The following is a 14,995-nucleotide window of genomic DNA, read 5'->3' as shown; positions in this document are numbered from 1 at the left end:
AGTATGCCTTGCCAAGCTCAGTTTGTAAAACCTCAGAGAACTCTGCTCATTCCTGAGGGAACCCTCCAAAACTACCAAACCCTTTACGGGAGGCTTTCTGGCCAGGGGCCTCTGGGAAGTTCATGAATCTCCAAAGAGACACCCTGATTCTTGAAAGCTGTTCTCCAGCAGCCCTCTGTGGTTTAGGCAATCGGGTTCAGTTCTGAAAGCTCTATTTTGTTTTCATTTTGCTTTGGGGAGAGGCTTTGGGCCTCTCTGTTTATTCAACTCCTTCTCCTAAAAGGATAAATCAATATTTATGTCCAGACCCCAGGTATTGGGTCAATTGATTTTAGAGGTGTTTTTGCTCATAATTCATCCAAGCGCTGGATCCCACAAAACAAAATCAGTTTTTGGCTGTACTTTCATGACGATTTTATTTAAATGCCTCATTAATAACTGTTTATGGGGTGATTTGGAAGAACCCTCTAAGACTATATATGACGAAACAGTTAAAATCTATAAACAATTCCTACAAAGGAAAAGGCAAGGAGAGACAGAGATAGGGGGGTGTAGTTTCCAACATCTCTAGTTTTTTCCTTTTGAGTCAGAGGGGAGATGTCATTGGCCAATTAGACGATTTGGAAGGACAGGTGGTTGCTAATCTTCTTTGGGCACCAAAGAGAAGGTAACAATTAAAAGTGGAGAGAAATGTAAGGGAGATCCTTCAGGAGACGCGCATTTCCATTTGGGGGTGGGCGTGGCGGCGGCTCCTCTCTTCAGGGGCTACCCAAATGGGACACATCCGGCAGCCTGTCCAGAAGCGGCTTTGGAAAGGACTGGAATCCGAGTCAGGGCTTCACGGGTTAAGGAGCCCATGTCACATCGGCCGTTCCAAACTCCTCCTCTCGAAACTCCTCCTCTCGCAGTGAGGTGAAGATGTTTGAAAATCACCCCACTGCAAACTCCTCCCTCTACGGGAAACCTCACATTGAAATGCTGCAAATGACTGGGGCCCCGCGTGCAGTCGCGTCAGGGCCGCGCGAAGCCCGGGTTTCCAGAGCGGACACAGAGGACAGCAGCCCGGCCCGGGGCGTGACAGGCAGAGGCTGGGAACATGAGGCTCGCGGGCTGCGGGCTGCGCTGGGCCGTCGCCCTGCTCATCGCTGCGACGGCGGGTGCAGGTAAGGCTGGCTCCAGAAGCCCGAGCGGGGTGCGGGTGAGACCGCGAACTAGGGGAGCCCCTTGGTAATTTTTTTTTGCGGGGGAAGAGAACGAAAAATCATTCCACCCTTGGGAAACTTGTGGGAAAATGGCACGAAATCCTTCCCAAATGGCTGGAGGGAGCACTAAGGGGAACGCGAGGGTTGGGAGGGTTTGAGGGGTCTGGGGGAGTCAGGGGAATGCGGGATGCGGCTTTCCCCACAAGTCTCCACCCGATTGCAGACCCTCTTGTCTTAGAGCCGGGTACGCGGGTCTCCACCAATGGGGGGAGGGACCCCCTTCCAGAGTTATTCTAGGGGTGAGAGTGACCCGAAACCCGGCTGCTCAGCCTGGTCCCCGGCTGCACGCTCAGGGTTGTTTGCGGGCGCGCCCCTGCGCCGGTTCACTCTCAGGGGTTACGGCGGCGGTCAAGTTGGCTTTGTGCTGCCCAAGGGCGCTGCTGGCTCCCGGGGCCGAGAGGAACGCGTCCATCGTGGACCCCGCACCACGCTTCCGCTCAAGGGCACCGCCTTCAGCCCCGCCCCCGAGCTCCCATAGGGCGCCATTCGAACAGGCGAGCCTCGAGCCACTCCCCTTGGCCAATGGGAAGCGGTGGCTGCGGAAGCGCGCGCGGCGCCGGGTGGGGCTGGCTCAAGACGAGCGGCGCACCCCGTTCTCGGTGAGGAGGTCCAAGGAGATTCTTCAGGTTGGTCCCAGCTCCTGTCACAAAGGAGGTGTCACGTCCCGGGCCCCTGGAGAAGCTCTGCTAGCGTGGCCGAGGCGCCCGCCGAGCGCCTCGGCCTCTTCGGCGAAGGCCTCAGTTTTCCCCTCGATCTGTGGCGAGGCCTTCGTCCCCACTTTGTCCTCGGGGGCCGCCCTCACCCAGCCCTCCCGGGACATGTTCGCAGACGTGCCCCCCAGGCCACCCTCAAGGCCTTGTTTCCTTGCCAGGCTGAAACGTTGCCTCAGAAACTCCCGCTCCTCCTCGATCGGATGCGAAGGGCACTTCGCGGAGACCTTCAGCCGAGCAGGGGCAGGGACAGAAAGTCAGGGACCGGATGGACCCCTCGGGTTGCCTTGTTTGTTCAGAGGCGCTGAATGGGTTCAGCTGAGCTTCCCACATGACAACATTTCGTTTTAGAGGGTTTGAAATTTAGATTTGGGCAAGAGGCGAGTTGATGCACCATCCTGAGTTGTCTACTGGCTGCCAGAGGCATTTGACCTCGCTCTGGAAAATAGAGGAATGGTCCTTTTCCTACTTACAACCAGCTGGGCCTAGAAAAGGATTGGGATTGTCTGATTAACAGGATGCAGGAAGCTTTTTTTTAAATTTTTATTGGCAGGGAGGTGGCTTTGAACTCTTGGAATCAGTACCTGTGACATCAGTTTCCTCTGGGAGGAGAGGAAGGGAGGTTGAACATGGCAGAGGATTACTGTAATAATTCAGCCATTCAGTTGTATGAAGCAAAGGGAGCGTGGCTTGGTCAAGAGACACTTGATTAGCCTGTATTTCACGTGCGATCCACTCCTTTCCTAAGAGGAAATGATGGCAGTGAGGTCTTGCGCAAGATGTGTTGCTTCCTTCAGTTTCCTTTTTCACTGGGTGGTGGAGGATCTGGTGTATTTTGGGTCTCAAGGAGGCTGAGCGTCTGGTGTGTTCCCCAGGCTCCTGAGAGCTAGCTGGCAGCTACTAAGTATCTTCTCTGGTGTTAAAACAAGGATGTACACTTGTAGCAGCCCTGACTACTCCAGTTTGCCCCGAGGGGGAGGGAATTTCTTGTCTGTTTCCTTTGGGAATGGAAGTAATTGGAATCTTAACTGCATGCTTTCCCTTAGCCAGATCAAAATCAGTTAACAGTTGTGTGTGGAGTCTCAAATATGCCAAGGACACATCCAGGCTCAGAAAGTAGCGTGGTCCCGCTAAGAGTTGTGTCTGCTTTAGCAGCAAGCCCCAGGGTTATTCATTGATCATTGCCAGGTATATTCTTCTTCCAGGGCAACACTGGCAAAAGATAGGGAGAGTGTTTTTGAGACTGCAAATCTTTAAGAGAAATATGTGCCTCATTCTGTCTTTCCACAGTATTCCTGCTCTTATCTGTAGGGTTCCTCCCCTGATAAGACCCAATTCTAGATGCCTTTTTTTGCTCAGTGCTTGGATGGCCTTTCATATTCCACATTAAGTACATTAACAGCATCCACACTCTGCCCTGCTGTCAAGCAAGAGACCATGTGTTGCTAAGACACTGTGGAAGTAGCCAGCAGTGAACAGTGATAGGAACAGGCTACCCCTCCCCAAAGGCAACAAAATCTACCATAGAGAGATCACCCTTGGGGAAAATACCTTGACAACACCTCGTGTGGAAAAGAGCACTGGTAAAAGGATGTCTCATTCATTTTCCGCTGAGTCTGTTAGCTCCCGCCATTTCTTTTTCAAGAAAATGATTCCATGTATTATTTTGATTTCCCTGAACAACCACTATCTTCAGTAACAGAGGAAGGAAAACATCGAAAGCATTTACCACCTCATTTGTGTGCTGGAGAAAAAGCAGAAATGTGTATTCCCCTTTTCTGTTTCGATAACGTTGTTCGTGACCTGTCATTCATGACAGGAGAGGTCTAAAGGGCTAGAGTTTAGGTTTTTTTGTTTTTGTTTTGTTTTTTCTAAGGGAGGGTGCAGTGCTTATGTAATTTTAGGCATCTCCAGCATGAGGAGATAAGGGATTGGGAGCTCCAGTTTGCTTTTGCTGAAATTCAAATGAAACTGACATAGAAAACCCAAATCTTGCTTCTGGAACAGGGAGAAAACAAGAAAGAGGTGTGGTTTCTTTGGGCTATGGTGTTTGAAACAGGCCTAGTTCTGACCCATGGTTCAGGACTGTGTTGCCTGCTGTGGAGACACCCATCTGCTGTGCTGTCCCTCGGTGCTCACTGTTCCTCATCCCCGTCCCCACGAGCAAGGCTATGGGATTTATTTCCCAGCTGACCGTTCCCTGTAACGGTGAAATCCATTCACTTTTCATTTAAACACTGCCTGGAACTGTTGGCCAGCTTTTGGATGATCTTTTCAGACAGAAATAGGTAGTAGTGGGGTCTTCCTGTTGGTGGGGTCTTCAGCTGTCTATGACAAGCAAATATTTGATTCACTGTTGCTAGGGGAAGGCTTGTTATCCAGGGAAGGGGGTTATTGTTCTTTAAAGGGCCTTAAGATGTTTTAATATTTCTAACCTTTCCAGGAGCACATTTTGTGTGTAAGATGATTCCTTGTGCAAAGTGGATTAGTGGTAATCGAAACTGCAATCGCCTGGTTGGGAGAGGGGATGACAGAAGGTCCTCCTCCGGGATCCCCACTGTGAATGCCCCTTGCCTGAACTTCCTTTTTTACTTTTTTCTGAGAGTCCTGGAATTCCGATTGCTTTTTGCCCACCCTGTGTGCCGGGATCTAGAAGTGAGTCATTTCCTTTTTCAGGCATGATCACAATTCGGTTGTGAGTCAGTGGGGTGTGGGGTGTATTGTAGAGGCAACTCTGAGGGAGATATCCTGTTTGGCTCATTAGCTGGGTGATGCATTTATCAGTCTGTGTTCTGATAGCAGTAGGTTCCAAAGCTCAGCTCATTCACTTCTCTTGAATGAATGGGCTCTCCACTGGGGCCACCTCCAGCCTGGCCTCCTTGTAGTTCAGTTACCAAGTTCTGTTGGTGCTTGTCAACACTCTTTGTATTTCTATCTTTATCACCTGTAGCCTCCTTGTGGCCCCTCCTAATCTCACCTGACTGGTTTCCTAACCTCTGGCAGGAACCTTGGACATGATCTTTGAAGACTCAGAGTTTTCCTTTTGAAATTGAGGTATAATTGACATACTATAAAATGGACAGATAAGTAAAGAGTTCAGTGAGTTGTGATAAACATCTGCTTCTATGTAACCACCTCTCATTAGGATCTAGAGAATTTCTCGCCTCCCAGAAAGTTCCCAGAAAGCCATTTACACCCAAACCTGTCTGTCTGAGCACCTCACTACACTGCCTCTCAGGGAATCTACACAAAAGTGCTGGGTGAACCATCAAAGTAGAAATGGATGAAGGGATACATTATTCTTCCATGGATCCCTTTACCAGAAATGCCAAATCAGGTTTCTGCATCTGTGCATGCATATTTGAGAACTCAAATACATACACACACATGTACACATAAATACATAAGTGAGTAAGTAGCTGTTTTTAAAAGAATAACTTTTACAAGGAAAAGCCACCCAAACGTTAGTTTCATTGTGCTCCACAGACTCCAGGGCAGTGAAAGATGATCTTTTTGCAAGGTTCTCCAAAAGTCCTAAAAAGGCAGAACATTCCTTGACAGCTGGAATCAGGCCATGGAAAGTCATCCGCCATCATCTTACCTTTTCCTGGCATTCTGTGGCTGCAGTAAAAGGTTTCCTCCCTCTTGTATAAATGTAATACACGCATCTGGGTAGTGGAACAGTTTACCAAAGGAAGCCAGAGGAGAGTGATAAAGTACAGCATATGATGTCCCATTTCTCCAGGAAGGTGGTTTTCAAACTGGGTCCCAGAGCCCCTGACCCCCATAGCCCTCAACCCAGGCTCAAGACTGGGTTCAAGGCTGAGTGAAATGTTCAAGGGCCTCCAGAGGTCTCTGGCCTTGTCAACCCCCATCGGAATGACCAAAGCCACCAAGAGCCGACAAAAAGGGAGGTTTATTGAATCAGGGGAATTAAGGCTAATGCCAGCGATAGGCATTGACTGATATCTTAGTTCTTTCACTTAATCATTTTTTTCCTTTGTTTAAAAAAAAAAAAAAATCTCAAGAATAAAGCATTCTTAGAAGAAAACCAAACAACCTGAAGTGAATTAAAGAAGGCCCCTTGCCACTATTTCCTATGCAGAAGCACAGATAAGACTTTGTTTCTTCCAAAAATGGGATCACCCTGAAAACTATTACAAACTCTTCTGCCCCTTGCTTTTTTCCCCATTTAGCAAAATACTGTGGGCAGCTTTCTACAATGTCCCAACGTAGGATGATTGACATCCCCTTTTTCAGTGCCTCTGCAGGATCTGCATTATTATTAGGTATCGACTTTGCATGTGCGGCTACATATTTGCATTTGAACATAGGCACACCTTCTTAAGTTAGGGTATGTATTAATTACCTATTGCATACCAAATTACCCCAAAACTTAGTGGCTGAAAACAAGACACATTTATTATCTCCGAGTTTCTGTGGGTCAGGAATTTGGAAGCAGCATAGCCAGGTGGTTCTGGCTCAGGATCTCACATGAAGTTACCATCTAGCTACCCCAGGAAAAAATATATTTGCAGGGGCTGCAGTCATCTGAGGGCTCAGCAGGGGCTGAAGTTTCCCTTCCAAGACAGTGTCCTCAGTGGCTTTTCACAGAAGGCCTCAGGCACTCACTGCATGGAGCACCTCAGCGTGTGCAAAGGGCTTCCCCCAGAGTAAGCAATCCAAGAGATTCTGGAGGAGGCTGCAGTGGCTTCATGACGTAGGGTCAGAAGGCACACCTCATCACGTCTGCCTTTTTCTGTATATTAGAAACAAGTCCGGTGTACACGCCAGGCGTGGGGAATTAGGCTCAGCTTTTGGAGGGAGTGTCATGGAACTTGCGGTCATATTTTAAAATACCACTGGGCTTCCCTGGTGACGCAGTGGTTAAGAATCCGCCTGCCAATGCAGGGGACACGGGTTCGAGCCCTGGTCAGGGAAGATCCCACATGCCGCGGAGCAACTAAGTCTGTGCGCCACAACTATTGAGCCTGCGCTCTAGAGCCTGCGTGCCACAAGTATGAAGCCTGTGCTCCGCAACAAGAGAAGTCACCACAGTGAGAAGCCCGCGCACCGCAACGAAGAGTAGCCCTCACTTGCAGCAACTAGAGAAAGTACGCACGCAGCAATGAAGACCCACCAACGCAGCCAAAAATAAATTAGTTAAATACATAAATAAATAAAAATACTACCAATTGTTCCCCCCTTTTCTCTATTATAAGAAAAGTTTTAGGGACTCCCCTGGTGGTCCAGTGGTTAGGACTCCGAGCTTCCACTGCAGGGGGCATGGGTTTGATCCCTGGTGGGGGAAGTAAGATCCCGCATGCCGCTGGGCACGGCCAAAATAAACAAACAAACAGAAAAGGCTTTGGACCTCTTTTGAACTTGACATTGTTATACACCTGTGTTAATATTTCTTCTGGCTCCCAGGGACTTTGCACTTTAAATTTTGACAGATTCTGCCCTGTTGCCCTCCTCAGAGATGGAATGTGGAAGAGTTCCACTTTTCTAAAATCTTTCCCCAGCAAAGGTGATGGACCCGGCCCTGATTTTTGGCATACCTATTGAACAAATTTTACTGTGACTGTGTCAGGCCTTGGGCTCTGACGGTTTCATGCTGAAAGGATGAAAAGGACATTCCTTACTCTCAAGGAGTTTAAGTCTAGGCTGGGGGATACACAATAAACAGATGCTTTCGATACTGTGTGTTAGGAGTGAGAAATGGGTGTTTTAGGGGCTCATGGGGGTGCCAAACCCAGTTTTGGGGAAGGTCAGCTTCAAAGCTGAACTGTTAGGGACTTCCCTGGTGGTCCAGCGGGTAAGACTTGGCACTCCCAATGAAGGGGGCCTAGGTTCAACCCCTGGTCAGGGAACTAGATCCCGCATGCCGCAACTAAGAAGCCCTCATACTGCAACTAAAAGATCCTGCATGCCACAACTCAGACCCGGCAAAGCCAAAATAAATAAATAATAAAATAAATAAATAAATATTCAAAGTTGAACTGTTAGCCAAGCAAACAGGTAGGTGTTGGGAGGGGGCTTTGCAGCAGAGGGAACTGCAGGGATTTGGGATCTGAGGTGGTGAAATTTTTACCAGATCCAGTACGGAGGCAGAGAATGCCATTTCCATAAGACTGTAATTCACACTGCTTTGGAGTGGGGACAGTTGGTGAAATCTGGTGACCTCAGGGCCTCCCTCTTCCTTGTTTATAGAGGTTTCAGGATGGCATTTTATGGGGAAAATAGATGTCTTGCAGATGGGTGTGTATGAAAGGAAATGGGATGGGTGTAGGGAACACCGGCCATCCATCCGTGAGCTTGGAAAAGAAGTATCCAGGCATGTTCTTTTGCTCCCTTCCAGCTGTGGGCCACCTTCACCTCTCTGCCACCTTATGTCTTGACTTTAACTTAGATGGAGACCACACTTCCATTTTGGCTAAGAATGGGATGAGTTGGAGATTCATAGCTCTTCCTTCATCATCATAAGGTCTGGCTTTCACATGTCTTCCAGCCCTAAAGACTTGTTTCCCCACTGATGCTCCCCAAATCTTTATCCACATTCACTGTTCATTTTAAAGAACTGCAGTGGGGACTTCCCTGGTGGCACAGTGGTTAAGAATCCGCCTGCCAGTGCAGGAGACACGGGTTCGATCCCTGGCCCAGGAAGATCCCACATGCCACGGAGCAACTAAGCCCGGGTGTCACAACTACTCAGCCTGCATGCCTAGAGTCTGTGCTCTGCAACAAGAGAAGCCACCGCAATGAGAAGCCCATGCACTGCATCGAAGAGTAGCCCCCGCCTGCTGCAACTAGAGAAAGCCCGCACACGGCAACGAAGACCCAACACAGCCAAAAATATTTAATGAAGAAAGGAAGGAAGGAAGAAAGGAAGAAAGAAAGAAAGAAAGAAAGAACTGCAGTCATCTAATGTATGTCATCTTTCACCTCAAGGACTTGGAAAAAAAATTACCTTCTTATTTTGGGATTATATTCAATGTAAAAAAAAGTTGCAAAGATATTACAGAGAATTCTCATACCCCTCATCCAGTTTCCCCCAATATTAACATCTTACATACTACAGTACGTATCAAAACTAAGAGATTAACATTTGTATATTACTATGAACTCCAGACTTTCTTTGGATTTCATCCATTTTTTTCCTTAATGGCCCTTTCCTCTTCCAAGATCCAATCCAGTATTTCACATCACATTTGGGCCCTAAAGTCTTTGATCCTAGTCTTAACCAGTTGGTCTCCCAGCTCTTTTAATCGCATACCCTCATTGGTTAAAAAAATTTTGAGGAAGTCCTCCCTAATATAACTATTTATCATATACTGTACTAGTGTATGATGTACATTACAAACCATAACTATACAGAAAAGCAGAAATGTTAAAAAGGTGAGATAAAAATCAGACACACAACATTTAAAAATATCTTGTTATTCGTGATGGCTTCCTACTATAGTTAGTTAAAATCTGAAATTATGATGTAGTCAGAGAAGTGTTTTTTTGCAAAAGTGATTCAGATTCTTTTTCAATTTCTTTTCTCTTATAGGTTATTACAAGATATTAAGTGTATAGTTCCCTGTGCTATACAGTAGGTCCTTGTTGGTCATCTATTTTATATATAGTAGTGTGTATATGTTAATCTCAACCTCCTAATTTATCTGTCCCTCACCCCTTTCCTCTTTGGTAACCATAAGACTGTTCTCTGTGTCTATGGGTCTATTTCTGTTTTGTAAATAAGTTCATTTGTATCTTTTTTTAAAGATTCCACATATAAGCAATATTGTATGATATTTGTCTTTCTCTGTCTGGTTTACTTCACTTAGTATGATAACCTCTAGGTCCATCCATGTTGCTGCAAGTGGCATTATTTCATTCTTTTTTATGGCTGAGTATTAAGGGCAAGTTAATCATTAGCAATTGGGCACAGAAGGCCACATTTCAAAGGGTGTCCTTGATCATTTTGATTTTTTTTTTTGGCTTGACCTTCTATCATATCTGATTAGGTCTCTTTTTATCTTGTACGCTGAGGGTAGGAGGGGCAAAATGCTCATTAATAGGAATAAACTTGGGACTTCCCTGGCGGTCCAGTGGTTAAGACTTTGCCTTAAAAAAAAAAAAAAAAAAAAAAAAAAGACTTTGCCTTCCAGTGCAGGGGGTGTGGGTTCGATTCCTGGTCGCGGAGCTAGGATCCCACATGCCTCGTGGCCAAAACATAAAACAGAAGCATTATTGTAACAAATTCAATAAAGACTTAAAAAAAATAGGAATAAACTTGTCAATGCTGCCATCTAAGGTCGGGAAGTTTGCACATTTACATCCACTCACAGCTCATCAGCTTAAACTCAGTCCCATGGCCACACCTAGCTGCAAGGAAAATTGGGAAATTATAGATCCTCTTTTGGGTCATGTGCCCAGATAAAACTTGAAGGTCTTAATAATATGGAGAAGGAGGAGGAGAACAGATACTTGGAAACATTCTTCAGTAGTCTCAGAGCTAAAGAATTATTAATGGAAATTCTTTTTTTTTTGCAGGCAACAAAATTTTAATTTACCTGTAACCGTTTACTAGACAAAGTGTAGATGATTCACGTCTTCTAGGCAATACCACCATGGATAAAAACAAATTATGGGTGTTTAAAGAGAACATCAAAGGAAAAAAAATCTAAATACATACAAAGCCCCAAAGTGTGTAAGATCTTGAATCTTCCTCTCCCATATCCAGAATGAAGGAAGGAGAGACTTCTCCCATGAGAAGAATCATGAAAGGATCTACTGTCTTCTGTTCTTTTTGTCTGGAGTTTTCTCCCAGACAATGCATTCATTAATTGCCTTTGTGCAAGATGAGCTAATGAAAAAATTTTGCACAAACCATTAAACTCTTTTTTTGGTTACGGCTAACATTCAAAATAAATTAATAAAAGAAAAGACATTCTTAATCTTCTTACAAAGGTAATGAAAAATATAAGAAATGTAGCCATCAGTTAAAACTTCTATTTTACATACTATTTGCCTTCAGAACATCTGACTAATCAGGAAAATCCTGTTAGCTTCTTTTTGGGGGGGGGTCTTATTTCCTTATCCTGAGATGAACCAGATCTTAATTTTTATTGACTGCATTACTTTAGATTACAAAGGGGATCAAAGTTTATATTTAGAGATTAAAGGATTAGTACCAGGTTTTACCAACCAATAAAAGTTTGCTTTGATCATAGATCACACATAACAGTGCATTCTAAATCAAAGCATGATACCTAAAACTAAATGCAGTCAATATTATTTTGTTCTCTTTTCCAAAGTGCAAAAATCATATATTTTAGAAAACTTCCCAAACACTTACTTTGTCCTCATTTTTATCTCAAAATCCAAGTCTTTGTTTTCCTAAGGAAAGTTTTCTCTTGATTAGATCTTTTGTTACTGTGTCTGTCCCATTTCTTTTGATCTGACTTTTAGTTATATGAATATCTTTTCTGCTGGATCTCTGCTCACTGACCTCTACATTAATAATTTCTCATAATTTTTATCTCTTTATAGTTCCTTTCTACCTACTGGAGAAAGCTTTTCAAGTTTTCCTCCAGCTTAATGCTTTTACAGCCTCAATTTTCCTTGGTACTGTTTCCAATACAGATTTGTAATATGCTAAATAATTTTCTTTTCTTTGTTAATGTGCACCCAGTTTCTAATATTTTGTTCCCATAGACCAATGGATCCATACTTTGGACTCAACAACCATGATGCCAAAATCTCATACTGGGGACAAATCTCTCTTTTGGATGTGTTCTTTGCATCCTCCATGATACTTAAATTTCGGTTCATGAAATTTAATTTGTTGTGTGTGTTTCATTTCCTGGGAACTTGACTGTTACAGTAGGGTTGTATTTCTGGTTCATTCTTCAGTTGGCAGGAAATAGACACAGGGAGCATGGTCGTTTCTAATCCTGACCCTGATCCTTCCTTCTCCTTTCCTTCTCTCTCAGTGGAAGACAAATGTGGGAGAAATGAGTTCCAGTGCCGAGATGGGAAATGCATCTCCTACAAGTGGGTTTGCGACGGGAGCGCTGAGTGCCAGGACGGCTCCGATGAGTCCCAGGAGATGTGCAGTGAGTCCCCTTTGGGCGTGACACGCGTCCTAACCTTTTTTTTTAACTCTTTTTTTTTTAATTTAAGTATAGTCGATTTACAACGTTGTGTTAATTTCTGCTGTACAGGGATTTCCCTGGCGGTCCAGTGGTTAAGACTCCACACTTCCACTGCAGAGGGCCAGCATTGGATCCCTGTTTGGGGAACTAAGACCCCGCAAGCCATAACACAACAAAAAAAATTTTTTTTAATAAATAAATAAACATTTCTGCTGTACAGCAAAGTGATTTGATGATACCGGGTGACAGACTCGGTGGAAATTGGCCAGTGTATTGATGTATTCAGCTGTGAATTGGGAAATGGAGAGAGAAGATATTACTGGAACTGGAACTTTCCTTTAAAGCCTCTTTTTTTTTTTTTAAATTGAGGTGAAATTCACATAACACAAATTAGCCATTTTCAAGTGATCAGTTTGAGACGGAGGGGGTAGGGATAAATTAGGCGTTTGCGATTAACGTATACACACTGCTATATATAAAATAGATTAACAACAAGGTCCTACTGTATAGCACAGGGAACTATATTTAATATCCTGTGATAAACCGTAATGGAAAAGAATATATATATATATGAATCACTTTGCTGTACACCTGAAACTAACACAACATTGTAAATCAACTATACTTCAATTTTTTTTTAAATTAATTAATTTATTTATATTTTTATTTTTGGCTGTGCTGGGTCTTCGCTGCTGCATGTGGGCCCCCCCTAGCTGCGGCGAGCAGGGGCCACTCTTCATGGCAGTGCACGGGCTTCTCATTGCAGCGGCCTCTCCCGTTGCGGAGCACGGGCTCTAGGTGCACGGGCTTCAGTAGTTGCGGCACGTGGGCCCAGTAGTTGTGGCCCGCGGGCTCCAGAGCACAGGCTCAGTAGTTGTGGCACACAGGCTCAGTAGTTGTGGCCCGCGGGCTCCAGAGCACAGGCTCAGTAGTTGTGGCACACAGGCCTAGCCGCTCCGCGGCACGTGAGATCCTCCCGGACCAGGGCTCGAACCCGTGTCCCCAGCATTGGCAGGCAGACTCCCAACCACTGCGCCACCAGGGAAGTCCTACTTCAATTTTTAAAAAGCCAAAAAAATTTAAAAATTAAAAAAAGTAAAGTTCAGTAGCATTAATACATTCACAATGCTGTACAACCACCACCTCGATCTCATTCCAAACCCTTTGCAGCACCTAGCTTCTAATTTTTACCAAGCTCCATTAAATGTCCTTCATTTTGACCCAGAAAAGTGGGCTCGGCACCCCCTGTCAGAAAACTCTGGGTTTTTCCCTTGCAAAGCTTGGACTGGCGAGGCGGGTTGGTCTTCCCTCTGGGTTAAGGCTCAATCCTTTTTCTCCCATAGTGTCTGTCACCTGCAAGACGGGGGACTTCAGCTGTGGGGGCCATGTCAACCGCTGCATTCCTGAGTCCTGGAGATGCGACGGCCAGCTGGACTGCGAGAACGGCTCAGACGAGGAAAGCTGTCGTAAGTGGGGTCACTGGCCTGGTGGCCCGTGGGTCCTGGCCTTGTCCAAGTGACCCGACCGGGTTCCTGGCTGAGGTCGGAGTTTGTTCCCCAAGCTGAGGGTTCTGTGAAGAAACAGGCCGAGAGTCTTGGAGGGGAAGGCACTTTGCAGCTGGTTCTGTCTTGGCTCTTTGATTTTATTCATTATTTATAATTTCATTTTCAATTGCATAGGTTCTTTTTTTTGTTTTTTTTTTTAACAAAATAAGGGTCTTTAAAAAAAAAAAAAAAAAACCTGGGGAAAATTTAAATAACTGAGATCACATCAAATATTCAAGTTCACAAAATATGAAAACCCTTAAGAGAGTCTTAAAAAAAAACTAAAAAGGAGGGCTTCCCTGGTGGCGCAGTGGTTGAGAATCTGCCTGCTAATGCAGGGGACACGGGTTCGAGCCCTGGTCTGGGAAGATCCCACATGCCACGGAGCAGCTGGGCCCGTGAGCCACAATTGCTGAGCCTGCGCGTCTGGAGCCTGTGCCCCGCAACGGGAGGGGCCGCGATGGAGAAAGGCCCGCGCACCGCGATGAAGAGCGGTCCCCGCACCGCGATGAAGAGTGGCCCCCGCTTGCCGCAACTGGAGAAAGCCCTCGCACGAACCGAAGACCCAATACAGACAAAAATAAATAAATTAATAAAAAAAAAAAAAAAACTAAAAAGGAGGAGTTCCCTGGTGGCCAGGTGGTTAGGATTCCGGGCTTTCACTGCCATGGCCAGGGTTCAATCCCTGGTCGGGGAACTGAGATCCCACAAGCCATAAGACCCAAAAAGTGAGTGTTTGCTTACATTTACCTTAGAAATGCACGTCTAACCTTGGTTTGTGGTCATCTGATGAAACAGCTCCCTGGGGAACATTTTAATAAATTTTATTTATTTATTTATTTATTTTTGCCTGAGTTAGGTCTTCGTTGCTGGGCGCAGGCTTTCTCTAGTTGCGGCGAGTGGGGGCTACTGTTCGTTGCGGAGTGTGGGCTTCTCATTGCGGTGGCTTCTCTTGTTGCAGAGCACAGGCTCTAGGCACGCGGGCTTCCATAGTTGTGGCTTGCAGGCTCTAGAGCGCAGGCTCAGTGGTTGTGGTGCACAGGCTTAGTTGCTTCGTGGCATGTGGGATCTTCCCAGACCAGGGCTCGAACCCATTGTCCCCTGCAATGGCAGGTGGATTCTTAACCTCTGCGCCACCAGGGAAGTCCCTGGGGAAAATTTTTAAATAAAATGGATTGGTGCCCTTTTCCAGGCATTTCATTTTTCTTCCAGCTTTATTGAGATATAGTGGACATGTAACATTGTATAAGTTTAGTGTCTGATGTGATGATCTGATACATGTATATATTGTGAAATGATTACAACAATAGGGTTAGTTAACACTTCCATTACTT

At 45.5% G+C, this 14,995-nt stretch overlaps 1 protein-coding gene across 2 annotated transcripts in view; it reads left to right on the top strand.

Moving 5' to 3' along the window:
• Positions 1–959: 959 nt before the first annotated feature.
• Positions 960–14,995, top strand: part of LDLR (low density lipoprotein receptor) — a 37,809-nt gene continuing 23,773 nt past the window's right edge. For both annotated transcript variants that reach the window (XM_057540541.1, XM_028163270.2), the window contains exons 1-3: positions 960–1,163; positions 11,956–12,078; positions 13,461–13,583. In XM_057540541.1, the coding sequence (XP_057396524.1) occupies positions 1,097–1,163; positions 11,956–12,078; positions 13,461–13,583 (313 nt within the window). In that variant the 5' untranslated portion in view covers positions 960–1,096. The remainder of the gene's footprint in view (positions 1,164–11,955; positions 12,079–13,460; positions 13,584–14,995) is intronic.

Source organism: Balaenoptera acutorostrata, chromosome 2 (assembly GCF_949987535.1).
Source record: "Balaenoptera acutorostrata chromosome 2, mBalAcu1.1, whole genome shotgun sequence".
Classification (NCBI taxonomy): domain Eukaryota; kingdom Metazoa; phylum Chordata; class Mammalia; order Artiodactyla; family Balaenopteridae; genus Balaenoptera; species Balaenoptera acutorostrata.
The sequence above is the reverse complement of the archived record's forward strand: the minus strand, read 5'-3'. Positions and strand labels throughout refer to the sequence as shown.